This window comes from Delphinapterus leucas, chromosome 15 (genome assembly GCF_059928025.1).
Source record: "Delphinapterus leucas isolate spDelLeu-1000000601 "Yukka" chromosome 15, BTC_Dleu_Yukka2, whole genome shotgun sequence".
NCBI classification, from domain to species: Eukaryota; Metazoa; Chordata; class Mammalia; order Artiodactyla; family Monodontidae; genus Delphinapterus; species Delphinapterus leucas.
Window position 1 is genome coordinate 21,280,508 of NC_143143.1, and position 26,543 is coordinate 21,307,050.

Consider the following 26,543-nt stretch of genomic DNA (forward strand, 5'->3'; position numbering starts at 1 on the left):
ACAAAATTATTATTAGCAAGACACCATGACACTGATCTTTCCATTTCAGAAAATGCGGCCTCTGTCCAGGTGCAGGGCCGTCATAGGTTCAGCGCTGTCCTTTCTCTCAGGGTCAGAGGACTCCAGGAACACAGACACAGTACATTTCTGAACCACATGGCAAGTATCGATACTTGCTAGAAAAGGAGAAAGTTATATCTTGATGAAAAGTGTTCACCAGCTGCTATCCCATTCAGCCTGAGCTTAGCATGTCGTCATGGACTTCATTATTTTAAAGATGGTGAAACGCCCAAGCCACTGACATTTCCCCTTTAATCACCATGTAAAGCACTGGCTGGCCCTGGGTCTCTCCACCAATTGCCCAAGTGTGTCTTTTGAACCCATTCGATGGTGTCACTCAATAAGGGCACTTTTTTCATCTTGGCTGCCTCTTTTTGACCCAAAATAATTTCAACCATTTCTACAGCTCCAGGCTCCACTAGGTTTTCTATTATCACAGGTACCTTTCACAGCGATTCTAAACTGACCTTTAATGAAGAGACAATTTTTTTATCTGTTTGTTTGATTGTACTCCTCATGGTACTGCTCCAAGCCAAGACGTTTCTTTTCAGTTACAAAACACACGAGTGCTTTGCTTTGCCTCCAAAGTCACACAATTGGTTTTTCAATGTCTCTGCTAGCGTTTTGTTTCATGCAATCAGTCCTCAGACTTTTCTCGACGGAGACATATGGTTTGGGCCCATTTTAGCAACTCCATAATATAACCAATTATAAAAATAAGCATCTAAGAATACCTCATGTTTCTAAGATTGACACCAGCGCCCACTACTCGATTGCTGATTGCTGACTGTGGCTGGCAGTGCACTCAGCGTCTTTGTGGTCAAGTTCACTAGCAAACTCAGAAGCAAAGTCATATCATATCCAGGTCAGAAACAAACTTTGGGTTGTGTGGACATCCATCCTTCCATGTTACAAGTCACTGATTTTGAGATTTTGCTTCAAACTCTTATACCTTCTAGCTGAAAGTATAACTTTAAAATATTGCTGTTTAAGAAAGTAAATGAGGGCTTCCCTGGTGGCACAGTGGTTGAGAGTCTGCCTGCCGGTGCAGGGGACACGGGTTCATGCCCCGGTCCGGGAAGATCCCACGTGCTGCGGAGCGGCTGGGCCCGTGAGCCATGGCCGCTGAGCCTGCGCGTCCGGAGCCTGTGCTCCGCAACGGGAGAGGCCACAACAGTGAGAGGCCCGCGTACCGCAAAAAAAAATTTTTAAAAGAAAGTAAATGAAAAATGATACTGAAATCCAAAAGCTAGAATTGTCAGCAATCCTACATATCTTTGTTCATTCATTCATTCATTTATTCAACAAATATTTATCGAGTGCCTCTTTACATGCCGGGCGCTGCCTGGGGCCCTGGAAATAAAATCAATGCTGGGCAATAAGAACAAGGCCCTGATCCTATGGAGCTTATGATCTAATAGGGAGATACAGATGTTAAACAAATCATCACAAAAAACATATAGTTACATATTGTGAAAAGTGTTCTGAGAAAAATATATCACTCTTGCAAGAGAACAGGAGGCCTGCTTTAATTTGGAAAGTTAGAGAAGTGATATTTTAAGGTAAGAGTGAAACCATGTCTTAGTCTGTTTGGGTTGATAAAATACCAGACATTGGCTTATAAACAACAGAAATTTATTTCTCATAGTTCTGGAGGCTGGAAATCCAAGATCAGGGTACCAGCATGGTTGAATTCTCATGAGGGTCCTCTTCTGGGTTATGGATGGCTGACTTCTCATTGTGTCCTCACACGGCAGAGAGCAGGGAGAGAGAGCAAGCTCTCTTGTGACACTTATAGGGGCACTAAGGCCATTCATGATGACTCCACCCTCCTGACCTCATCTAATTCTAGTTACCTCCCAAAGGCCCCATCTCCTTATATCCTCACATTGGAGGGTAAGGTCTCATATGAATTTGGGGGGGACACAGACATTTAGTCCACAACAGACTTGAAAGATAAGTCATTTCACTGGTCCAAAGTGGAAGGAAAAGTGTTGAAGCAGAAGGAAACACTTTTGGAAACACATGGTTGGCAGGGACCAGACCATGCTGGGCTTTACAGGCCACGATTAGAGTTTGGGGTTTTACGGTAATGTTAAGGGAGGCTTCGATGGTTAAAATGAAGGGAATCACTTTAGCAGATATGTATTTGTTTGAGGTTTCTCTGGCTTTTGTTGAACAGTCCAGGCAGGAGACAAAATAGAAAGTGGAGGGATCAGGTGAGAGGCTGGTGCCATGGACAGTTGAGACATGATGGTAGCCTGGAGTGATGACAGAGGAGACAGAAAGAAGTGGGTGAATTAAAGGTAGGTTTTGAAGGGACAACAGACAATACTTGGAAAGACAGCGTCTGTTCAGAAGCAGAGGAGTGAGAGAGGCAGAGTGTCGTGAATGACAGCAAAGCATATGCGCATCCCCTTCGGAAACCAGTCTTCCAGACCCTCTCCAACATCATATCCAAGCCTCAGTTTCCTCCTCTATGAAACGAGGACACCACTACTTACCTCTTCAGGTGGTCGTGCTGATTGAAGAGGATAATGCACGGAGAGCATCAATGGGCAATGCTCAAAAATGGTCTTCTTATGATCATCCCCTTTTTGCCCCATATCGTCAACCTTGCCCTTTGTAATATTACTATTCTTCAAGTGAGCTAGATTTTGTCCTCTCTTTGCCTGTCCACTCACCTCCACCCAAACCTCCTCTCTGTATTCCATTTGTGCAATAATGAGGTTACCCCTTCTCGGTCCATAAGTGCCCCCACCGTCAACGTCCACGTCCAAGGCAATTTCTTCTGGGATGCTGAGCAAAGAGCTGGGTTCTCCTCTACCATCAGCAGGTCCTTTAGGTTCTATGATCTATTTAACAGTCCCTCATCTTTTATTATTTTTTATGGCAAGTGGGTCAGCTAGATTTGTCCCATCATGGTTGCTAGGGCATTTATTTACTCAAGAAAATGAAGAATAAAATATCTTCCAACAAGGTATTCTGGATATGCTCATGACCCACACACAGTTCTCAAGGAAGAGTCCTCTCTCCCTCTTGATGAGGAAAATCATATCGGCTCCCTCACAACAAGGGGATGTCATCACGGAAATTTCTAACATGTAAGTTGTTGGCTGTTCTCATAGAGCTTAATTGCAACTCTTTGGGCCAGGAGTTAACAGAGTTTGTGGTAGCTGCTTCTGGACAATACCCCAATTAAGTCAATTAAGTAATTAATAAATAACTAAAGCTTAAAATCAATTGGGATAGTATTATGCCAACATCAATTTCTTATTTTTGACAATGTAATCGGATTACATAAATATGGTTGGGGGAGCTGGGTGACGAGTATTCGGAACATCTGTAACTCTTGTACATCTTACATTATTTTAAAAGAAGAGGTTATAATTTTAAAAAGCAAATGCAACTTAAAAAATTAATTATGGCAAATCTGGTTTTGAAACACTCTGCCATCGTACTTCTGCTTGCTCTGAGGAGGAACAAAATGCGTCACAGATCATCAAAGCTGCAAAAGCAGAATGGAAAGTCACATAAAAACTCAGGCAGACACAAGGCAGCAAAAATACCTCATTGACAGAGTCGGAGTTTCAAGCCGATTCTCACAAAGCCGGAGTGGTAGCAGCGGTCCCCAGGTCTCGTGGCAAAGTTTATCTCCTATCCTGGGGCTCTCAGGACCCCAACGCAAGAGCCCTCCACCAAGCCAGCCAGCCCCAGGGCCGTCCCCACCTTCCTCAGCCTAAGTCCTGAGAAGTTCACTGGGCTGAAATGTCCACCACAAATTCGTTCTCTCATAACCCTTGGTACAAATGTCCCCAAATGCGCCCGGTAAACTCACATGCGGGACTGAGAATAACAACAGGAGCTAACACTGGGCACGTCCATCATCTTAATTCCCATAACACCACCAAGAGTTAGATAAAAGAATCCACTGTTAGGCGCTTCCCTGGGGGCGCAGTGATTGGGAGTCCGCCTGCCGATGCGGGGGACACGGGTTCGTGCCCCGGTCCGGGGGGGTTCCCACGTGCCGCGGAGCGGCTGGGCCCGTGAGCCATGGCCGCTAAGCCTGCGCGTCCGGAGCCTGTGCTCCGCAAAGGGAGAGGCCACAACAGTGAGAGGCCCGCGTACCGCAAAAAAAAAAAAAAAAGAATCCACTGTTAAACCAGTGGCTCTTCCACATGGTTTCCAACTCCCTTGGTAATTAGGGCCTGTCTCCCCGCCCCACCTTTATTTCTAACCCTTCTGGAAACCTTTGCCTCCTCCTCTGAAGTCAGAGAACTTATAAGTACAAAAGCCCCATCTTTTGAGATGTGGAGGGAGGGGAACAATCACTCTTGCCTTAAACCAAGATTATGAAAAATAAACTCGAGAGAAATTTTAAATGCCTTTGAAAAGATTTATAAATTAAATAGCATTTGTCCATCTCTCTGCTCTTTAAAATTATCACGCATGTACCTGAAGTTTGAGCAAAGAAATCCATTAAACAAACAAGCCCCAAATCATACAACACAGATTTAGGGCTGTATCCCTTCACGCTAATGAATGTCCAATTCAGAAAACCATTTTGTCTTCAAACAGCCCTGAAGGTTCTTATCTTTGCTATCTTTCTGTATTGTTAGCAGAAATATTACATCTTTGAAAAGAAGAAAAACATTATTCCCAGAGCTAAAACGGAAAAGGCTTTGAACTATTTAGGGATAAATCAACTCATAGTTACCAATAAGCTGAAAAGAATGAAAGAGACTATTTCAAACCAAGTAGGCCCCTCTTACATATACAGTATTCAAGTGTTAATTTCCAAATCAGCCTTAGAATATGCACATATACATTCAAATTCTGCTGAAATGTCACACAAGCCCTGGTTCAATCAGATAAACAATTTAATTCTTTCTCTAAGGAAGGAAAACTCAAGTAAATCTTCTAGACCCTGATTCAGGTAGATATTACCAATCCCATCTAACCTCGTTCACCAGGATGGCATTCCTTATAACTTATACACAAATTTACCTTAACTTCATTTAAATTTTAAAATGCTTCTCTCAGCTGAGTGGCTGAGTTTTGTAATGAGGAGGAATAGAAGGTACCCGCAAGGCCTTCAAGCACAGTTGGACTGTGTGTGCACTTCACAAAGGCACCTGACCGAGGTGATGAATGAGGTCAGAAATCAAGTCCTCCCTCGGATCACTCGTTAAGCCATCTGACTTGGTCCAAAGAGTTTCAGCCAAAGGAAGGGATGCCTTTTGGTAATTGGTCCACTATATAGAGAGGAGGAACTTCTTTTGATTCACCTGTACAGAAGTGGCACCTCTTTGTAACTCACCTAAAGAACCATAGGTGCCAGCTGTGGCCCTGGACTCCACACACCTGTAGTCTGCCACCCCCAGGTGACGCACATTCCACTGTAGGGAGAACCAGGCTTTTGTCCACAGCCGTCCCCAGATCCAGCCCTTCCCTGCTACTGTCTCTCAGCCTTCACCCTTATTTTCAACTTTGAACTTCCAGTTCCATGTATTTCAAGACCCATTCTTTCTGATTCTTATTTTACCTAGAAATTCAAGTACAGATATTTCCTGGAATACTCAGCCCTTGACATGTACAGACACATACAGTAAAGCGCACCACACAGTTATTTCAGAGATAAAGAAAATGTCACATTACAGATGAACACACGTCTGGTGCCCAGATGAACACCAAAGAACCTCAGTATCTGGAATTTACTGTCCTGTCTTATAGGATCATATGAAAATAGCTGGACAGATTGCCAGCAAAGTTAGGGGCTATGTTTGTGATAGGTTCGATTTAAAATATAGGACACAGGGCACATGGGGAATTCACCTCAGGGGCTGCTGGAGAATCTCAAAGAGATAGATTGTTATGCTCTAGAGTTTTATGACAGGCCTCTCTGATCAGGAGACACATGCAAGTACATCAAGATGCTGTCAATACAGAAAATCAGCCGGGTTTCAAATAGAAGCCCCAATCTGTTGACTAGTCAGCCACTCTTTCTTTTTTTTTCCTTTTTTTGTAAAACTTTTTTCCAGCTTTATTAGGGTATAAATGGCAAATAAAAATTGTATGTATTTAAGGTGTACAACGTGATGTTTTCATAGATGTATACACCGTGAAATGGTTACCACAATCAAGCTAGTTAACATATCCACCTCCTCATATCATCTTTTCTGTAGTGAAAACACTCAAGATCTACTCTCAGCAAATTTCAAATATACAATATAGTATTATTAACTGCAGCCACCATGCTGTCCATTAGATCCCCAGGACTTACTCATTGTACATAACTGAAACTTTGAACCCTTTGACTAACATCTCCCCATTTTCCCCAACCCTTAGCCCCTGGAAAACACATTTCTACTCTCTGGTTCTTTAAGTTCAACTTTTTCAGATTCCACATATGTGAAATCTACAGTATTTGTCTTTCTGTGTTTGGTTTACTGCACTTAGCATAATACCCTCCAGGTTCATCCATGTTGTTGCAAACACCAGGATTTCCTTTATTTTTTAAATTGAATAATATTCCGTTGTATGTATATACCATATTTTCTTTTTTTTAATTTATTTATTTTTGGCTACATTGGGTCTTCGTTGCGGTGCGTGGGCTTCTCATTGCGGTGGCTTCTCTTGTCGTGGAGCACAGGCTCTAGACACACAGGCTTCAGTAGTCGCGGCATGCGGGCTCAGTAGTTGTGGCTCTAGAGCGCAGGCTCAGTAGTTGTGGCGCATGAGCTTAGTTGCTCCGTGGCATGTGGGATCTTCCCAGACCAGGGCTCGAACCTGTGTCCCCTGCATTGGCAGGCAGATACTTAACCACTGTGCCACAAGGGAAGCCTCAAAAGCATAGAATTTACAAGGCTTTTCTCCAGTGGCATGTACTTCTCCTTCACATGCAACATGAGAACGTGATTCGAACACTGTCATTAGGGCATTTTCTTTGTTAGATGAAAATTTTGTTTGCATGCATTTTTCAATAGCTTTGAGCTGTTGAATAGCAATATATGCAAGAAAGAGCTGAGAGACTTATGTACAGATATTTTCTAGATCTATAACCCGCACTGCTCCCCAAGAAAGATGGGCTGTGTTGACAGAGAGGGCATTGTTCTGCTGGACACCTGGAGGAGTTTGTCAACGAGTTTGGGAGTAGACGTTAGTAAGAACTAAAAGTCTCTACAAAGTGGACAGAGGAAGAATTGAAAACCCTAAGGAAGATAATAGTCAACGAAGCTGGACACTGCCAAGTTGAAGAGTGCTATCAAGAGAGAGCAAGACAGGGCTTCCCTGGTGGCGCAATGGTTGAGAGCCCACCTGCCGGTGCAGGGAACGCGGGTTCGTGCCCCGGTCGGGGAAGATGCCGCATGCTGTAGAGCGGCTGGGCCCGTGAGCCATGGCCGCTGAGCCTGCGCGTCCGGAGCCTGTGCTCCGCAACGGGAGAGGCCACAGCAGTGAGACGCCCGCGTACCGCAAAAAAAAAAAACCAGAGGATTCTGCAGCACTGATGGGTCTGAGGATGCAGAGAAATGCCTGCTGGATGGGTTAGTTAGTCATTCATTGCGAGATGTGCAATACAAATCCGACTTTGGTCTCTCCATTGCAATCATCAGTAAAGTTTAGATTACTGTATTAGCTACATATCAGTGCATAACAAGTCACCCCAAGACGTAATAGCTTAAGACAACACATCTTTATTATCTCACAGTTTCTGTGGGTCAGGAGTTTGAGCCTGGCTTAACGGGGCCCTCCGCTTCAGGGTCTCTCACATGTTGCAATAAAGGTGTCAGCCAGGTTTCATCTTCAGGCTACACTGGGGAACACGTTGTTGGCTGAATGCAGCTTCTCATGAGCTGTTGGCAGAGGCTGCCCTCAGATCCTTGCCGTGGGGCCTCTCCCTAGGGCCACTTACAACATGGCGGCTGGATGTAGCAGAGTGAGCAAAGAGACAGCGTGTCAGAAAGAAGGAAGTCCCAGTCTTTTGTAACTTTATCTCAGGGACAACATCTGGCTACATTCTACTTATTAAAAACAAGTCACTGGACCCAGCCCACACTCAGGGAAGGGTGTTACACAAGGGTATGAACACCAGGCGGCAGGGATCATTGGGGGCCACCCTAGAAGCTGCCCACCACATTTACCCACTAGCACTTTCGTGTGAATGGGTTATTATTTGAGATGATTCACACCTGGGGCAATGAGGTGCAGAAATAGTATACAATTAGGAGGATCCCAGAGGCAGTGATTCACCGGGAATTCACAGAAACCCAGGTGGGGCTTTGGTTTTTCCTTGGTCATGAAATTGGGGGGCTCCTATAGCTGATTCATGTTGTTATAAAGCAGAAACTAACACACCGTTGTAAAGCAATTATACTCCAATAAAGATGTTTAAAAAAAAATTTTTAACCAAAAAAAAAAAGAAACTGGGGGGCTCCTCACAGGCTGGATAGATTCAGCTGACCCCAGATTAATTTGAGAATTGTATCCAGGGTCATTAACTACAGGTGCAGTGCCCAGCTAGCTATTCCTGAGCCAGAAGTGAAAGGAATGCATCTTCATGACATCAATAACAAACTTTACCAGATAAAATAGGGCAGCATTAATTGACCTGACTCATCCATGCTGGAGGAGGACAACCATGCCAAATCAGAGGGACATTGGAGAAACTTCTTTGGGACTCCATTCTTTGGCACTGGATGTTCTAAATGGATCAGTCTGGTCCTGGCAGGAAAAGGATGGCACACTCAAATGAGGTATTTGAAGAGAGTTTAATGAAAAGAGTATTGCAGAGGTACAGGCAGGGTTAAGAGAAAATAAGGAATGCGAATTACCCTGGAATGGTCAGTAGTGGCAAGCCCTTACCCCAAGGCTAAAAGAGAAAGGGACAGAGAGGCTTCTGGAACCCAGAGAGCATTGTAGCTGTCAGAAAGAGCCGCCCAAAGGAACTGTGGCCTTCACAGAGGACGCGACCCTCAGGCTGGCAGAAAGGGAGTCAGGATCCTCCAATCTCCTGCTTGGCCCCACTGCCCAATCCCAGCTGCAAGCCAGAGGCAATGATATGAGTGGCGAGTGGATCTGGAGGTCCACACAGGAAAATATCCAAACATAAACAAAACACCTGGCAGCTTGATCTGAGCTTCTAAAAAGTACAGAAGTCATAGCAATTCTCCTAGGAAAGAGCAGACATGGGTAAGCTCTCCAAAGCTGCCATTCCAACCGGCATGGAGAAACACAAGATAGCTTTTAAAATAAAGCTACGACTGCCCAGGACTAGAGGCTTTACTGGGAAGTGTAATACAGGTTTTTGAGCCTGCCTCGGGATGCTGTAAGAGTGTCACTCCTTGGGGAGGGTGGGAAGTGAAGAACCATAATATTGTATTCACAGAGATCCAGGCAGCATTCTTGCATACCAAGCTCCTTTCTTTCATTGCTTTAGCCAAGTACTTGACAAGACTGGTATGGGTGTTTGACTATGGGAACAGTCATGAACTATACACAACAAAGAGAAAAGCCCCCCACCCCTTCTGTGCAAAGACCAGGGAGGCCTTTACCAGAGGTCATACGACAAGATGCTGCTGGCTGCCAGTTAGAAAATCAGCCTTGCTAAGAGCAGGCTGCTATACCAGCAGACCCAGGCCGTACAGGGGAACTAAAGGCCCCTGCCCTGCACCCCAGAATTCGTGCCCTGCATGATGCTAAGTCAGGAGGGAAAAAAGCAGGAGATGGTATTGGCTGCCGTGGGGGGACAGGAGGCACCACCCTATTGGACAAGCAGATCCAAACTTGAGTACGTGGAGTCAGCCGGATATGACTAAGCCACCTGAGGCCAAATTCCCAACTAGGAAGGCCCCCGGAGGGTGAGAGGAGCAAATCTCCCACCTCCGATGAGTGTCATCTCCACAATAAGGCTAGGGCTCAAGGCTAAAACCTTGACCATTAAATGGCTATTTCATCATCTATGTAAAGATGGTTTTTAAAACCAGGGTCCCTGTAACCCATCAGACACTCAGGTGCATCTGAGCCAATTTCAGGCAAAAACAGTGTTGTTAGGGGCCCTGGGAAGCCAAGATATCCATAAACTATTTGTTATAGAGAAAATGACACTTTGTGATCAGCTGCACCCACCATAAAAAGCAATCTGCAGACACCCAAAAATTCAGAAAAAGGAAGGCAGGAGAAGCCATTCCAACCAGGTGTAAGCACCGGAAAACCCAACCCAGTTTTGTTCATGTAACTGAAGGATCCACAGGCAGGTCTGCAGGTATGGTTTGATCCAGGCTCCGAAAACTATTACCAGAACCTGGGTTTTCTCACATCATCCCTTAACTCCATTCTTCTCATTCCATTTCTTAATTCCATTCCTTCATACAACTTCTCACAATTTCAAGATGGCTGAACAGTTCAAGTTCAGAAGGAAAGAGAATCTCTCTCTCTCTCTCTCTCTCTCTCTCTCTCTCTCTCTCTCCCAACAGTTGAATAAAAATCCCAGCCCTGGCTCCCTGATCAATCACTGTGGACTGGGGAATGAGAAATGCTGACTGGTTTCAGGGAATCAGAGCCCAGCACTGGAGCTGAAGGTGGCATTGATTCCACCTAATCCACGTGAGCAAAAGTCCCAGAGGAATGTTCCCAAAGGAAATTCACAGTATTGTGGGGAAGGAGGAACGGATGCTAAGTCACTATAAATGACAAGTGCAAAAGATAAATAAACATTATCAGGCCTCCCTCCTGCCAAGAAGCAAAAGATCCTAGAGGGAGAGACAGAAAAGGAGTAGGATGCCCACCCAAGGAAACTTTGCTGGGGTGGAGGGAGGCGGCAGGGGGTGCTCATGCTTGTGGACAGGTTTCCAGGCTAAGCTTAAATTCCAGAGCGAGTCTATTTCAACCAGAAATGGCCACCCAGCTCTCAGCTCCGTGTACACCTCAGTCACTGCCTCCCCTGCATTTGTTTCCCCTTATTCTGTGTCTTAGTTTTCTATTGCTGCATAACAAATGGACAGAAACATAGCAGCTTAAATAACACACATTTATTATCTCACAGTTCTGTAGGTCAGAAGGCTCAGCATGGCTCAACTGGGTTCTCTGCTCAGAATCTCACTGGGCTGAGATCATGGTGTCACTGGAGCCGGGGTCTCATCCGGGGCTGGGGTCCTCCTCCAGGATGGCTGGTTGTTTGCAGACTTCAATTCCTTCTGATTGTATGGCCGAGGTCTCTGTTTTCTTGCTGGCCATCAGCCAGGGACCTCCCTCTCCTCCTAAAGTCCACCCTGGGTCCTTGCCATGTGGTCCCCTCGTAGGCTGTCACATTCTGAACAGTTCTGTCATCAGGAAGGTCCCGGCTCCTTTTAAGGGTGCACCTGATCAAGTCAGGCACACCCAGACAATTGCCCTTTTGATTAACTCAAAGTCAACTGACTAGTAACCCAGTCATGGGAGTGACATCCCCTCACATGCACAGGTTCTGCCTGCCCTTGGGGGGAAGAGGTTACATGGGCCGCGCACACCAGGGAGTTTGGGGCCAGCTTAGAATTCTGTCTACACAGTTTGGTAACTGAACTCTTCTGGAATCAGCCCTTTCCTGTTCAGGCAGTGTGATCTGGGGTAGGGTTTGGGGTAATCTCCTAGCCTAGCCTCAGCCAACTGGTATACTCCCCCATCCCAGAGACAGTGGTCAGTTCAGTGATGTCACCGGCCCCAAGCAGGCCCAATCAAAGTGAATCCAGGGACTTTTGCTGACATGACCAGGAAGGACCAAGTTCTCTCTCTCTCTCAATAATGCTAAAGTATTAGGCTATGAGTCTAAAGCTGATGGTGGCCACCATGAAAGTAGAGCCTGCCTAGGAAAGAAGCCAAATCTAAAGTCAGAGTCAAAAGATAGCAAGAAGGAAGCCAACTCCTGGGGATGTTGTTGGAGCTCCTGGATCCAGCTAGGCCTGAATCCAGACCCTTTCCCAGCTCTCAGCAGGGATGTAAGTCAAGAGGTTCCAGATACACCACCTACAGGTGACGTGGAGGGGCTCCTGCTAGGCTGACTGCTCACCCAGCTGTGTGGGGAGGACATGCCATCAGGAATCAGCAGCATGGAGGTGAGGGTAAGTTCTCCCCCCATGTCTGGGATACACGGAGGGGCCTGGAAACAAAACCCTAAGTTAAATCTTCTAAGATAACGTTCACCAAACTGAACTGGTACAAAGACCCCTTTTCAAGGAAGCGGCTGGATGGAAACCAAGGGAAGCCCAACGATACGTGAATGCGAGACGGAACCCAGAGGAATTCTGGGAGCAAGAGACACTTTTTCAAAGTGGCCCTGGTGTCATGGGAAGAGGAGAAAGACCCGTGGGGTCCCACCTCCTGCCACGTTCGTTTCATTCAAAGCCACAAGACAAAGCCCTGTGATGCCTGCGAGGCCCTGCCTGATCTGGCCCATGACCTCTCCAACCTCATCTCCTGCCTCTCCCCCACCCCACCCCTGTGTCACCTTGCTGGTGCTCAGAGTCCTGGAGCTTCAGTCCTGCCTCTGGGACTTTGCACTTGCTCATCCTTGCTATCCTGTCTGGATATAGATATAGATGTTGATGTAGATGTAGATGTAGACGTAAGTATAGGCATAGGTGTAGGCGTATGCATGCTGCCCATACCTCCTTCAAGTCTTTGCTCTGTCAACATCTTCTCCATGAGGTTTCCCCTGACCACCTGGTTTCTACCTAAAGTTTGTTCTCTACTCCCACTCCCACCACCACCCGGAGTTCCCAATTCTTCCTCCAGATTTACTTCTCTCCATAGTATTTATCACTACCTGATTCGTGCGTGTGTGTTTATCATGTGCCTCTTCCAGCTCCCGGCAGAACGTGAGCTGCACGAGAACCGGCTTGTGTGTACCCTGCGTCTGTCGTGCCCGGCACGGGGGCTGGCAAAGAGTGGGTTCTCAATAAGTTTTTGTTAAATGAGTATATTCTTATCATATCTCCCCAGCTCCCCTGGAGCTGAAGTTTCCCAATACCTGCCTGATCAAAGGTCCTACTGAGTTCAGTTTGGTGTGAGGAGGAAAATGAAACATTTACATATTCAACAAATATGTCATGAACACCAACCATGACCCAGCTTACTGGGGACTGCTGAACAGGAGGAATACAGCAGTGAACAAGACAGTCAAGGTTTCTGCCCACAGGGGCTAAATGCTGGTGAGTTATCATGCCCATTCCTCCAATCCCAAATCCTTCCTGGTGTGAGAGGTCCTGGAGCTGACTGGACACTAATGGGAACCCGCCAGCCCGCCCATCAGTCTCCGGTTCCCTGACCCAAGATGTCATGGTGGAGAGTGGGGTCTCAATGGGCCTGACATGACAAGGAACAGATGAAGATGATGGGGGAGATCCGCAAGGGAGGGTAGCTCGAGGCCAGACTTGTTGACCTCAGTCACTTCAAAGTGGCTTCCAGCTTCCAGTGTGAATGGAGGAGATGACACACACCTGGGGGAGAGCCAGATGGCTTCTTCAACTGGGGCATTCTCCCCCGAGGATGGGCCGATGCACCTATGCCATGTGCTATTACTTGACCTGAAAATTCTTCTGGGAGACTCCAGCTTACAGAGTCTTGACAGTACCAGGGAGTGTAGCTAAGCTGTAGGTTGGAGGGAATGATGTTGGATCAGTGACTGCTCAAGGGGAAATAGTTCAATAAGTCATTAGATATGAAAGCTACATGGCAGAGCAGGTAGAACAACCATGTTATGGGCATAAGCTCTGACCCCTGAGCATCTGGGACCTGATTTCTATGACCCCTGATCTTGAAAATGGGAAATAAGTGGAAGTTAGGGGCCATGACGATGTATCAAGTAGCACAGCACTTGACAAAGAGCTTGACAAATGGGCATGGGTACATGGTAAATGATGGGAATGTGAAGAAAGGGATAGAGTGCATCACTTTCCTATCCCCAGCACGGGACCAGCACTGTGCAAGGAAGGCATGTTGATGACATGGAGTATGTGTCAGCTTTGGCTGCAGTAACAAATAACCCCCAAATCTCAATGGCTTCCCTTAACAAATATTTATTTCTTGCATATGAGTATTCGGGTTGGCTGTGGCTCTCCTGGGCTTGGCTGAGCTCACCTGGGTTCTGCTGATCTCAGCTTGGCTCCAAGCTGTGGGTTGGGCTCAGGTCTGCTCCTCATGTCTCCTCACCCACAGGTCTCCTCACATGAGGAAGTAATTGCCAAGAGGTCAAGCCAAATTGCGCAAGCGCGGCTTAGACTGCTGCTGGTAGACTGTCATTCATGTCTGCTCAATGGCCAAAGCCCAAAGTTAGCAGGTAGGGAATTAGACTCTACCTATTGAATTGCATGACAAAGCCACACAGCAAAGGCCTGGATGTTCTGTCCTAACAGAGGGAGTGAGCAGAAGATTTGAGAACAATCGTCTAGTCTTCCCACCCACCCACCCTGCAGCCAACAGGAGTGTTCTGGAGGGTCTCAGACTGGAAGGAATTCCTCAGGGCCAGAGTTCTCCTGGGAAAGGACAGCCCCTCCCTCCAGATTTCATCAGCATGTATCTGATCTGGCTCATAAAAAGCCAGGATGAAAGTGAAGGCAAACAAGGTAGGTTGCAGATGTCTCCAAGGATCAGACAAGTTATGTCCCTTTCTGAAACAATCAGTACCTGGGGCAGTGGAGGTCGAGAAGTGTACCGTGACCCTCCTGTGGTGGCTGAGAATCCCAAGAATCGCTGGACGTCCTGGATGGATTTGCAGAGAGGACACTGACTTCTAGAAGGCTTCAAGACATGCACTTTGTAGACGTCCCGCTTAGACACTGTGTGGTCTGGAATTCTGCCGGGCTTAACTGTTTATTATATACATGTTTTATAGGGAGGCAATATAGATGTTTTAAAGGACCTCAGGAGGCAAGGGTGGGCAAAGAAATTTTAAGGACAAATAAATATGGAATATTTAATATTAAGTTGTTTACTGTCTCTTCCATGACAGCATTTCTTCAGTAAAGCCAGGTAAACACACACGCACACACACATTTGCACACGCACCCACACACACAGCCACCTCTCCTTGGCAGTGGAGCCCATCCCAGCAGCTGTGGCTGAAGCCCTGGGTTCCAGGACTAGAGAGAATAGCTTAATTCTAAGCCCCACTGGATGGTAGGCTGAAGTTGCAGAAAGACTCCCACTTCCATCAAGCCTGAAGGTGGGGTTCTGTAAAAGGATATAGCTGAGAGATATTCAAACATTTTAATAACCAGTACAGCACAGGTCCTGACCGATCTGAGCCATGGCCAGCACACTGTGACCTGAATGCCAGTGTCCGTGATCTCTGCAAACAGCTGGGAGAAGTTGCAGAAGGTGGAGGCTGGGAATCCAACGGTACGGCTGACACTGAAAGGTGAATGGGAGTGGTACCTGCGCTGTGACCCGCTGCTTTCCTGTGTGCAGAGGACTGAGCATTTCAACTGTAGACCCCAGGGGTCCTGCAGGGCATAAGCTGGATTTGTCTTCCTGCCTGAGGCAATCACCAATTATATGTGCTGTGAGGCAAGCTGGCCTCCCGCCAGAGGAGGAGAGGACGGGATCTACAGAAGCTCTCTCTGATCTAACTCATTAGAGAAGTTCAAGAATACCCATCCACGAGGCAGCACAGGGCAAGATAAAAAGTCAGGATTTAAATCCTCACTACCTGAGAGGCCTCAGACAAGGGTTTCTTACCTCTCTCGGACTCTGTCCCCTCATCTGGAAAAAGGGAGCCAACAGCATCCACCTGGCAGGATCGTGATGATAATGACATGAGCTAATGACACAGCTAAAGCCCTCAGATGCAGACTTAGCCTCCCAAACAGGAACTGTTATTGTCATCCACGATGGGAGGCACAAGCCAGGAATTAAACCAAAAACAAATGATCAGAAGGGAAAGTGAGACGCAAAGACTACATGATATTGGCAGCGTGAAGTCCAACTCAAACGAGATTGCTGTTATTGTTCCTGCCCAGCATAATCCAAGGCTGGAAGAAAGTGGGAATACTGAGCGAGGTCCAAGGCCCCTCCGATGGGAATCTGGGCAGACACATTCTCACCCAGCGTCCCTCTCCAAGCAGCTGGTCCAGCCCAGCTAAACTGGGGCTCGAGTTTGTAACAAGACAAACGATCTGTGCTAGAGAAGCAGCATTAGTGGCCACTTCCCTGCCAGGATGAAAGAAAACCGGATCAGACCCCAAGTAACACCCGCAGGGCCACACCCCGGTCTTTCAATTTTCTGTAATAATCACATGGGACATCTGCAAACACACCAGCCTCTATAACATCTACCTATGATGCTGTTTAAGCCCCACCCACCTCTGATGGAACACCAGAGATTTCTGGACACTCAAGCAGGCTCTTCTTGTCTCCAGATGAGACGTCTACTGTGGATGTGACCAGGAAAAGGGCACAGAACGTGCTGGTGGCAGCACAGAAGTACTCAGGATACCTAAATTGCCACCTAGGTGATGTGGCACGAAACAACTTTGTTGGCTGAATTTGAGAAGGCGTAACACCTGGGAGGCGGCAACGCGCCCCTTCCTGAGCTCTGCCTTCCTGAGCCAAAGGCCAAGAGCGTCCTGCGAACCTCCAGAGGTAACTCCATCCCAGCCTCCAAAAGGATTGGGCCAGAGGGTGCGTTTGTTCTGCTGTGCCATAATCACAGGAGTGACTGGCTTACACAGTTTATTTTCTTTGATTTCAACCCATCCCCAAAGCCCAGAGCCATTTAAAACAAGAAGAGCCACCACCTCCATCAAGAAAGGAATACTTTGAAAGTCTCACTGATAATTCCACAGCCATTCATTCAGCTGCCTCCCGAGGAAATGGAAGGCATCTGGAAAATGTATTTTAAAATTGATTTAACGTTGAGCCATGTTAACTGTTTTAATTTCCAAGCAATGCCATGCCCACCAAAACATCAATTAGTCCCAGCAATCAGGCAGGAATATTGGCGTCTGTTGCGGGATTCATTTATTTCAGCTCTGCGAAGTATCCAAGAAGGAGAAATCCAATGCACCCCATAGCTCCAAGGAGGGGAAATTAAGCCAGAATTGAAGCCATATCAGGCCCTGGCAAAAACGGCGCCTTTGCCTGCACCCACTGCTCTCCAGCATCTCCCTCTGGAGGGAGGGCAGTGACTTGTACCAAGGTCTTCATGCTTTGACAGGAAACACCCCTCCCTCCCCAGCTTCTCTGTCTCCAAGCTGGAAAACTAGGGAGACTGAAATGAGGCTGAGAATGCCTCCCCGCTGAGGACACGAGCCAGGTTAAGAACGTGCGAGATCATTTTCAACAATTATTCCTCCTTTTAGCGCCTCTTCAATTCCAAGGCCCCGGGGTCTCCCTGCCCCCACTGAGGCTCTGAGTCGGAATGCGGGACTCCCACCGTCTGCAGCGCCCTCGGTCTCCACGTGCCCTGGGCAGCTGCCTGGGCCCCAGGGCAATGCGCAAATGCCGCTCACCACACGAGCCTGGGCATCAGGACCAGCAGAGGGCAGCCCAGCCCAAGACCCTGGGAGACCCAGGCTCCTAAAAGGAAACAAGACAAGACAAGAGTGCACAGGAGATCTCAGCAGCCCTCGGAGGGTGGACGCACCACTCCCTGAACCACTCACTAGATCTCGCCCAACCTTGGTTTGCTCAACTCCTAAACGGGAATAATGACCCCAAATTGCAAGGGACGGAAAGGCGAATTAAATGAGATGGTGTGAATCAGCGACTACCGGAGCTGCCTTAATCGTAAGAGTCACCTGGGGAGAATGCTAAAAACGCAAATTCTGGGATCCTCCCCAGGCAAGCTCTGATTCGGCAAGTCTGGTACCAGGCCCAGGGATTTGGAATTTTAAGTATCACTCCCAGATGATTCGGATAATGAAGCAAATTTACGAAACAAGAGATTAAGTGCCTGGCCCACTGGAAGGGTTCACCCAGCTGCCAGCCCCAGCTCAGGCCTGTGGGGTGAAAGGAAGGGGAAGGAATCTAGGCTTCTCCTGCCTGGCGAGCATCCATCAAAATTACACATGCACAAACCCTCTGACCCAGCAATCCCACTTGGAAGAGTTTACCCTGCAGATATACTTGAACAGATGCAAAGTATATAAGGTCATCCGCCGCAGCATTGTTCGTAACAATATAAAAATAGAAACAACTGAATTGTCATCTACAGAGATCTAGTTAACTACAGTTATGCCGTAGCCAGAAAAACAACAATCGCACGGCTCCTAGGTACGGATATGGAGCTACCTCCGAGATATACTGTCAGGTGAAAAATGCAAGGCACAGAACAAAGTGTATAACAAGTTTTGTAAAAGTGCAGGGATAAACTATGGATGTGCATAGAGTATCTCTGGACAGATACACAAGCTGGTGACATTGGTTGCCTCTGGGGAGGGGAACTGGGCGACTAAGGAACAGGGGATGGGGGAGATAGCTCACTGCACACCTTTTCAGACCTTTCGTATTTTAAACCAGGTGCATTGCCTATTGTGTGCATTATATAACATACACAAAACACTGCAACATTTTAAAATAACTTTTAAATGTATGCATATTATATTTCAATGAAAAGGCTTTAAGATAATAGTAAGTGGCTCCGGTTTGCAGGTGCCATGTCTGGCCACTTGCGGCTGCAGAAATTGGGAATCCCCCAATTTGCTATCCCCAAGGGAGGCTGGGGCAGACCTGGAGACAACGAAGCACCAAGCTTTGCTCTCTGGGTTTTTGCACTCACTCTTCCCTCTACCTGGGACACTCTCCACCTGGCTGGGTCCATCTTCTCTTCTCTTGGTCTGCAGCTTAGGAATCACTGCCTTCTGGAGGTTTCCATGGCCGCTCCCCGCTTTCCCAAGCCTAGGTAGCTGCATCTCCCGAGCATTCCCTGGGGGCCTGTGTCCCCCGCTCACAGCACTCCTTGTACTGCCTCATGGTGGCCGGGGTGCAGCAGTTTCCCTCACCCCCATGCTGGACTGGGAGTTCAGAGAGGACAGAGGACATGCCTGGCTGGTTCACAGTTGCCTCCCCAGAGCCCAGCACCAGCTTAGTCCAAAGGCGGTGAGAAGTGGGAGAGTGAGGGGAGGGGGAGAGTAAGACAGGCAGGGAGGAAAGACAGGAAGGAAAGCCACACCCCCGGCCCCTCTGTCTCAGCTCAGCCCTTAGTCACCACCACCACCTTCTGCTGCTTTCCTCCCCTGGTCTTACCAGATTTGAAATCTTCTTTATTTATGAGAGAGCCTTACCTGACTTACTCACCTCTGTATTCCCTGCTCCTACTGCAGGCTTGGCACATAGTATTAACAGGTGCCCAGTATATGTCAATTGAATTTATTAATTAATACTGGACGGTGAGAAGGGAGGAGTAAAGGAACCACTGACAGGACTTAAGTCCTAAGAAATTCTGATTCAGTGGGTTCTGGGTGGGGTCCACGGGACTGGCAGTATTTAAAAGCTCCCCGGTGGGGCTTCCCTGGTGGCGCAGTCGTTAAGAATCTGCCTGCCAATGCAGGGGACATGGGTTCGAGCCCTGGTCCGGGAAGACCCCACAGGCAGCAGAGCAACTAAGCCTGTGCGCCACAACTACTGAAGCCCGCGCTGTAGAGCCCGCGAGCCACAACTACTGAGCCCACGTGCCACAACTACTGAAGCCCGCACGCCTAGAGCCCGTGCTCCGCAACAAGAGAAGCCACCGCAATGAGAAGCCTGAGCACTGCAACAAAGAGTAGCCCCGCTCGCCGCAACTAGAGAAAGCCCATGCGCAACAACGAAGACCCAACGCAGCCAAAAATAAATAAGTTTTTTAAAAAAGGCTCCCCCCGTGATTTTAAAGTGCTCTGGAGTTGAGAATCATTTACATGTGCTCGGTAGGGTCTTTGGATTTTTCTGGGAATGCAGGATCTCCAAGGACTGTCAGAGAGCCCACCCTGAATTTTAGGAACCTTCCCGCTGCCCCGGGTCTGGCAGGGCGGACCAAGGGACTAGGAAAGGGATTAGGAGTGGGGGACCGGGCTGGGTCTTTCCGGCTCACCTGGAGGAGAAAGAGAGGCGGGGGTCCGGGTGGGGCTGGCGCTCGGAGGCGCGTCCAGCCAGGAGCGTGTCTTGGCGCCATCTAGCGCCTGCTGGAGGCTCTGCAGCTGCAACATGCTGAGCTGCCGGCGCTGGGCTGGGGTCACGGCCGCGGCGTTTTCCGGGCCCAAGAAGGCGATCTGCTCCGCGGACAGCTCCTGCAGGGGAGAGGGGGCAGCGCCCTCAGAGGCGCCTCTCCGCGGCTTTCCCAAACCTCGGCCATCCGCCCAGCACCCGCACACCTTCGTCGTACCCATGTGCTCCTCTTTAGGATTTTTACTTAAAATCAGATCACTCTTTCACTACTAAAATAAACTTATTTTAAAATGAAAAAAATTTAATGGAAATTTCCAAAAGTGGAAAATTGGAATGACTCGCAATAAGTACTCATTTAAAATATGCCATAATAAATAAAACGACACTGTTGAATTGTAGCTCTATGTGTTGGCCAACGATGTCTGAACCTGAGGCCTCTTTAAAAACAGGAAAAAAAGGGGATTTAAAGTGTTACAGAGGTGTTAAATACATTTTACCTCCAAATCGAGACTTCTTCCTCCAAGTAATCAGTAGTAAAGGAGAGGTGAAAAGGTGACAGTGTTGTTTAATGCAGTGCAAGGTTCCACCCCACCCCACCCCCAATGCTTCAAGTCCCCCACCTGAGAAACACTGATGTGGAGGAGAAAACACACACCTAAAAGGCAAAGACCTGAATCTGTGTCCCAGCTCTGTCACATAACAGCTGTGTGACCTTAGGCAAGTGTCATAGCCTCTCTGGGCTTTTGGACTAGATGTGGGATGGCACAGATAACTCGTCTCCTAAGTGATTCTAACCCTTGCTGCTGAGTCCTGTGAGGGCTCAGCGAAGGGAAAGTACAGTAATCCATTAGTGATGTCTGCCATGGACACCGGAAATGGGAAATTCTGCGGAGAGCAGAAGTCCTTTGAAGGCCCTGAACAAGATGTTTTCTGAAGTCGCTTCCATCCTAGACAGGACTTGGTGACTAGTTCCAGTAGGTGTGGAATGAGATGGGATGGCAGGGGCCTCTAAAGTCATCCTGCTTATTTTCTAAGGGCCCCATAGATTCTGAGAAAGGGGGTTCTGCTTCTTCACCCCATCTTCTTCTCTCCTTCACCTTCTTCTTTCCCGTCCAGGTTGATGCTTCTCTGGAATCATGTCATGCCCCTGCTTAGAACCCTTCCCTGCCACCTCTCCAGGCCACAGCTCAAGCTCCTGAACATGGTAACAAGCACTTCAAGCTCTGGGTCCTGCCCACCTCTCCAGCGTCCTCTGCGCTGGCACACTTCACTCCTGGAGAATGGAGGTCCATGTCTGCAGCCCCAGAAGGCAGCATTTCCTTCTGCCTGGAACACTGTTCCTCCCTCTCCACCTAGCTAACCCGTCCTGCAAAATTCAGCATCACCTCCCCCCCCCACCACAAACACACACACACATACACACACACACACACAGAGGACATGCTCTTCTGGCTTACACCTTACATCTACCATTAATATAGAGTCTGCCTTATAAAAATTATCTATTTTTCCAATGTTGCTGCTTGCAACCCACAGGCCAGATTGAATCTCTAGGCCTATTGCACTGTGTTTTAAAATATGGATTCAAAGTGGTTGCCAACATTTAATTATCAGGAGATTTCACATGAAAATGAGATTTCTGAATTCTGATAAAAAAGGAAGATCCAGCAATACTTGGCCCACATTGTCGCACTGCATCAATGTGCCAGAGATGAGAAGCAGCTTCCACAGATTTAGACAGGGCTCTCCAGTTCACTTCAGTCCCTACCCTGGCCACTGCACTCCCTTATGTTACTTTTCAAGCCCCTGAGGGCACTGTGTTATACCCCTTCACCAGGGCATCCCAGGTGCACCAGCCTGGAGCCTACATCCTAGTGCCTAGGCTGGAGCCTACCACAATGTAAGTGGCCACTAGGAATTTTTGGAGTAGGTAAGCTACAGACTGCATTCCAAACAAGACCAGGAGAAAGTGCTCAGCAACATGCCAGCATCAAGAACCAAGCTGCCTACCCCGTGCAGAGCCCCCAGAGGAGAAGCTCAATGGCATTAAGGACTCTGACTTACTTATTTCCCCTAAACAGCTATCACACCTGTTCTGTGCTGGGAACTGTCCCGGGTGCTGAAGCGGTTCAAGGTCTGCTCTCTTTATTAAAATGAACGAATGATGTTGCATCATGGGAGTTTGTCTAGCCTCCTGTGTGTGCCTTATCCAGTTTTTATGGACAGAATGTGTTTCCAAGTTACACAGCGGGCAAGAACACCAGCGTCACTCCACATCAGAGCAGACTGTCCCCACCAAACCCTCTCCTAATCTTGTACATGGACAGGAAGGAAGGACCTCTCACTGGATACCCTGCTTCCCTAACCTCAGTTGATCCAATTCAACCCTCTCAATTTTTTCCATAGCTGTTTGTCACCTGTCCTACTGTGGCTTCCTTAACACTTTTCTTAAAATCAATTAAAATATTTTACTTAAATTTATTTTAAAAGGAAATGTTATACAGGAAATGTTATCCCTCATCTGCAATTCTGAAGTCCAAAAAAGTCAGAAAACAAAGTTTTTTCCAACGTTTAAGACAAACTTATTTGCCAGCAAAATCTGATCTAAATTGATGTGAGACCATTTATAGTCTCTACTTATCCCAATTAGTGTGATCTGTCACAGATTTCTTCACAGAAATATTAATGCATTGGCTTACAAGGTGCTTCCCCAGACACTGCTGAAGGTATTAAGTTACAATACTGTAGATTCACAGAATGATCTTCCTAAAACCTGGAAAATTCCAAATTCTGAAATATATATATGCCCCCAAGGGTTTTGGATAAGGGAATATGCACCTGTCACACCATCATAAATAGAAAATCAGTACCAGTGGCTACGAAGAGAAGGAAACCGTAAAAATACATACAATTAAAAGATAAATTTAAATTGAAGAAAAAAATACTTAAAAAACAAAAACACCTAAAATTATCTTGTGATCCATCCGCTGTTGGCACACAGCTCTCCTCTGGCCCTATTAGCAGAAGGCTGGTTGCAGGTCCCTAGAATCCAAGGCCCACCATCTGCCTCCCTGTGTGATTTGAAACAGGGTCAAGCTCCCATTCTCCTTGAGGAACTGAGTACCTACTTTGAATATCTCATCAGGAAGGCATTTGATTGCTGATGGCTGGAAATATGGCATCAAATCCTTGTCAAGCATTCGGAGTTCCTCCTTACTTAATCCAGCTGGGGAGAAAAAGGAATCATGAGGGTTTAGTTCAAGCCATCGGGACTCCATATGTTTTATTAATGGTGCTGCCTGATGTACAGATCTGCGTGTTCTAGGCAAACATCTTTCCTTACAAAAGTCCCCGAGAATCACACTGGGGAATCAGGTTCCTTAATCAACTCAGGAAAAAAAATGTGGGTCACGTTAACCCTGATCGGTCTCCTACAAGGAGATGTACGCCCAGAAGGAGCTTTACTTTACACAAATTTCAAATTGTGTATAAATCTATTTTGGAGCCAATTAAATAACATTCTAAACCACTTTAGCTAACAAAAATTACCGAGCGCTTGTTTAAAAAGCAGACTTGCAGACCCCACCCTCTGCAACTTGAAGTCATGAAATCTAGGTTCTACCATAACTCTATAGATAGTCACTACACGTGGTCAAGGATTCTTTTTTTTTTTCAACACTATATTATTTAACCTTTATTTTTTAACATCTTTATTAGAGTATAATTGCTTTACAATGTTGTGTTAGTTTCTGCTTATAACTAAGTGAATCAGTTATACATATACATATATCCCCATATCTCCTCCCTCTTGCGTCTCCCTCCCTCCCACCCTCCCTATCCCACCCCTCTAGGTGGTCACAAAGCACCGAGCTGATCTCCCTGTGCTATGCAGCTGCTTCCCACTAGCTATCTATTTTACATTTGGTAGTGTATATATGTCAGTGCCACTCTCTCACTTCGTCCCAGCTTACCCTTCCCCCCACCCTGTGTCCTCAAGTCCATTCTCTACGTCTGCATCTTTATTTATGTCCTGATTCTTTCATTATTTTGTTTGTTTCTGTCCCCAGATTTAAGGTTGGAAAGGGAGAGAAAGGCATACTCAAGGTGTCTCTTACCTGCAATGGTCCCAAGCTCCTGCAGGACAGAGCTGGACCACTCGGTGGGCCCCCCAAACACAACTTCTGCCTTCCTCTTAAACTCTGCCAAGACGTGGGTGCTGCAGAGCAGGGTCCCAATTCTGGCCACCACCACCCTGGTTGTGAGGGAGGATGTAGTGTGAGCCTGGGAGACTCTCCGGCCGAAAAAAGATATGCAGAAGGTTTCAGCACCAAAAAATGATCCAGCTAATCTCACTCCCTGTTTTAGCCCAGAAAAGTTGCAAAGCATGAGGAAGCAGAGGACATCTTGCTGAATGAATGAACAACGAACCAATCAATCATTTGCTATTTTGCACACTAGTGTTTTGGTTACCTGAATTCTGAGATCTTTATAAGTGAGATTTCGGTGATGTTCATGGCACACAGGGTTGCACCAAGTCCTACTAAGTGGAAGCTCTTCAGATCCTGGACACTATAGCCTGAATCCTCCAGGAACCCTTGCAGAATGGATTTAGCCTATAAAAATGTGGGAGGATAGGAAATGAACTATCCAGGGATGATCAAGACCCCAAGGTCTGAGGGGATAATGGAGCCAGCCTCCTGACTGATCGCCCGCCCTACTCCTCCGAACACACTCCCCACTCCAAATCATCCCAGCCGCTCATCCAGGTTAGCCTCCTGAAGGTCCTGCTTCTACGGAGTATGTCCCCTGATCTATGGAGGCATCTTTAGGCCGTGAAGCTCTTGTATCCTTCACCAGTATTAAAGACACCTATACCCTGTGTCTGTGTCTGCTGGCTTATTCCCTTCATCACTCATGACCTTCACATAGTTTGGTCATTTAAGTTCTTCTGCATCAGGATCCAGACTTTTCCAGCAACAGTTGTCACAACTTTCTGACCTTGTAATTTTCTGCCTTTGCGCCTTTACTCAAGTCAGTGCCTCCATCTGAAATGCCCTTCCTGCATTCCCAACTGTTAAAATCCGACAATCCTTTTATTTGGGAGTTCAAGTCAAATGTTACCTTCGTGAAATCTACCCTGAAATAGGTTTGCCTCTCACTCTTCAATTCCAGGGAGTAGTACGTTAAATCCTTTGGCATTAAAAAACCACACAGGAATCTCTTCAATGAGCTTTGCTTTAGGGGCTGATGTGTAGTGTAGGGTCCCTGTAATTTTAGTATAGTGACCATTGATTATTCATGACCTGCCCTGGAGAGCCAGGCCTCCTACTCTCTCACTTCATGTGGTTCAATTGGAGCTAACTGCATTCTGAGTTCCAGAGGTGATGCTATGGCCTAGTCCTGGCCAGTCAGTTTGTCTCTTAGCCTGGCTGCAGTGACTGGTTCTACATTAGGCATGTGATCCAGTCAAAACCAACCAGGACTTTGGTTGGAGCAATCAGAAGAGAAGAGCTTTCTTTACTGTGGACTGGACCTTGGAAGGACAAACACCTGAATCTGCTAGAACTCAACACATGGAAAGAAACTGCCTCTGGGGACTTCCCTGGTGGCGAAGTGGTTAAGAATCTGCCTGCTGGGCTTCCCTGGTGGCGCAGTGGTTGAGAGTCCGCCTGCCGATGTAGGGGACACGGCTTCGTGCCTCGGTCCGGGAAGATCCCACGTGCCGCGGAGCGGCTGGGCCCGTGGGCCATGGCTGCTGAGCCTGCGCGTCCGGAGCCTGTGCTCCGCAACGGGAGAGGCCACAACAGTGAGAGGCCCACGTACCGCAAAAAAATAAAAATAAAATAAAAAAAAAATAAAGTGAGTTTCTTGCAGACAGCATTATGGGTCCTGCCTTAAAAAAAAAAAAAAAAGAATCTGCCTGCTAATGCAGGGGACGCGGGTTCAATCCCTGGTCTGGGAAGATCCCACATGCCATGGAGCAACTAAGCCTGTGCGCCACAACTACTGAGCCCGCGTGCCACAACTACTGAAGCCCGTGCGCCTAGAGCCCGTGCTCCACAAGAAGAGAAGCCACCACAATGAGAAGCCCGTGCACCGCAACAAAGAGCAGCCCCCACTCACTGCAACTAGAGAAAGCCCACGCACAGCAACTAAGACCCAATGCAGCCAAAAATAAAATAAATAAATAAATTTATTTAAAAAAAAAAAAAGAAAAGAAAGAAAGGAACTGCCTCTGAGCAAAGCCCACGTAAAGGAAAGCAGGGTCAAAAATTGGTGTGATGGGCTTCCCTGGTGGCGCAGTGGTTGAGAGTCCGCCTGCCGATGCAGGGTGCCCCGGTCCGGGAAGATCCCACATGCCGCGGAGCGGC

At 47.3% G+C, this 26,543-nt stretch overlaps 1 protein-coding gene across 1 annotated transcript in view; it reads right to left on the bottom strand.

Annotated features, from left to right (window-relative positions):
- Nucleotides 1-14,633: 14,633 nt before the first annotated feature.
- The window catches only part of OTOA (otoancorin), a 64,479-nt gene continuing 52,569 nt past the window's right edge, over nt 14,634-26,543 (bottom strand). Inside the window, exons 24-28 of the mRNA XM_022588558.2 lie at nt 24,643-24,785; nt 24,288-24,424; nt 23,301-23,398; nt 20,099-20,294; nt 14,634-17,607 (exon numbers count right to left, since the gene is read on the bottom strand). Coding sequence (XP_022444266.2) covers nt 17,537-17,607; nt 20,099-20,294; nt 23,301-23,398; nt 24,288-24,424; nt 24,643-24,785 — 645 coding nt within the window. The 3' untranslated portion in view covers nt 14,634-17,536. The remainder of the gene's footprint in view (nt 17,608-20,098; nt 20,295-23,300; nt 23,399-24,287; nt 24,425-24,642; nt 24,786-26,543) is intronic.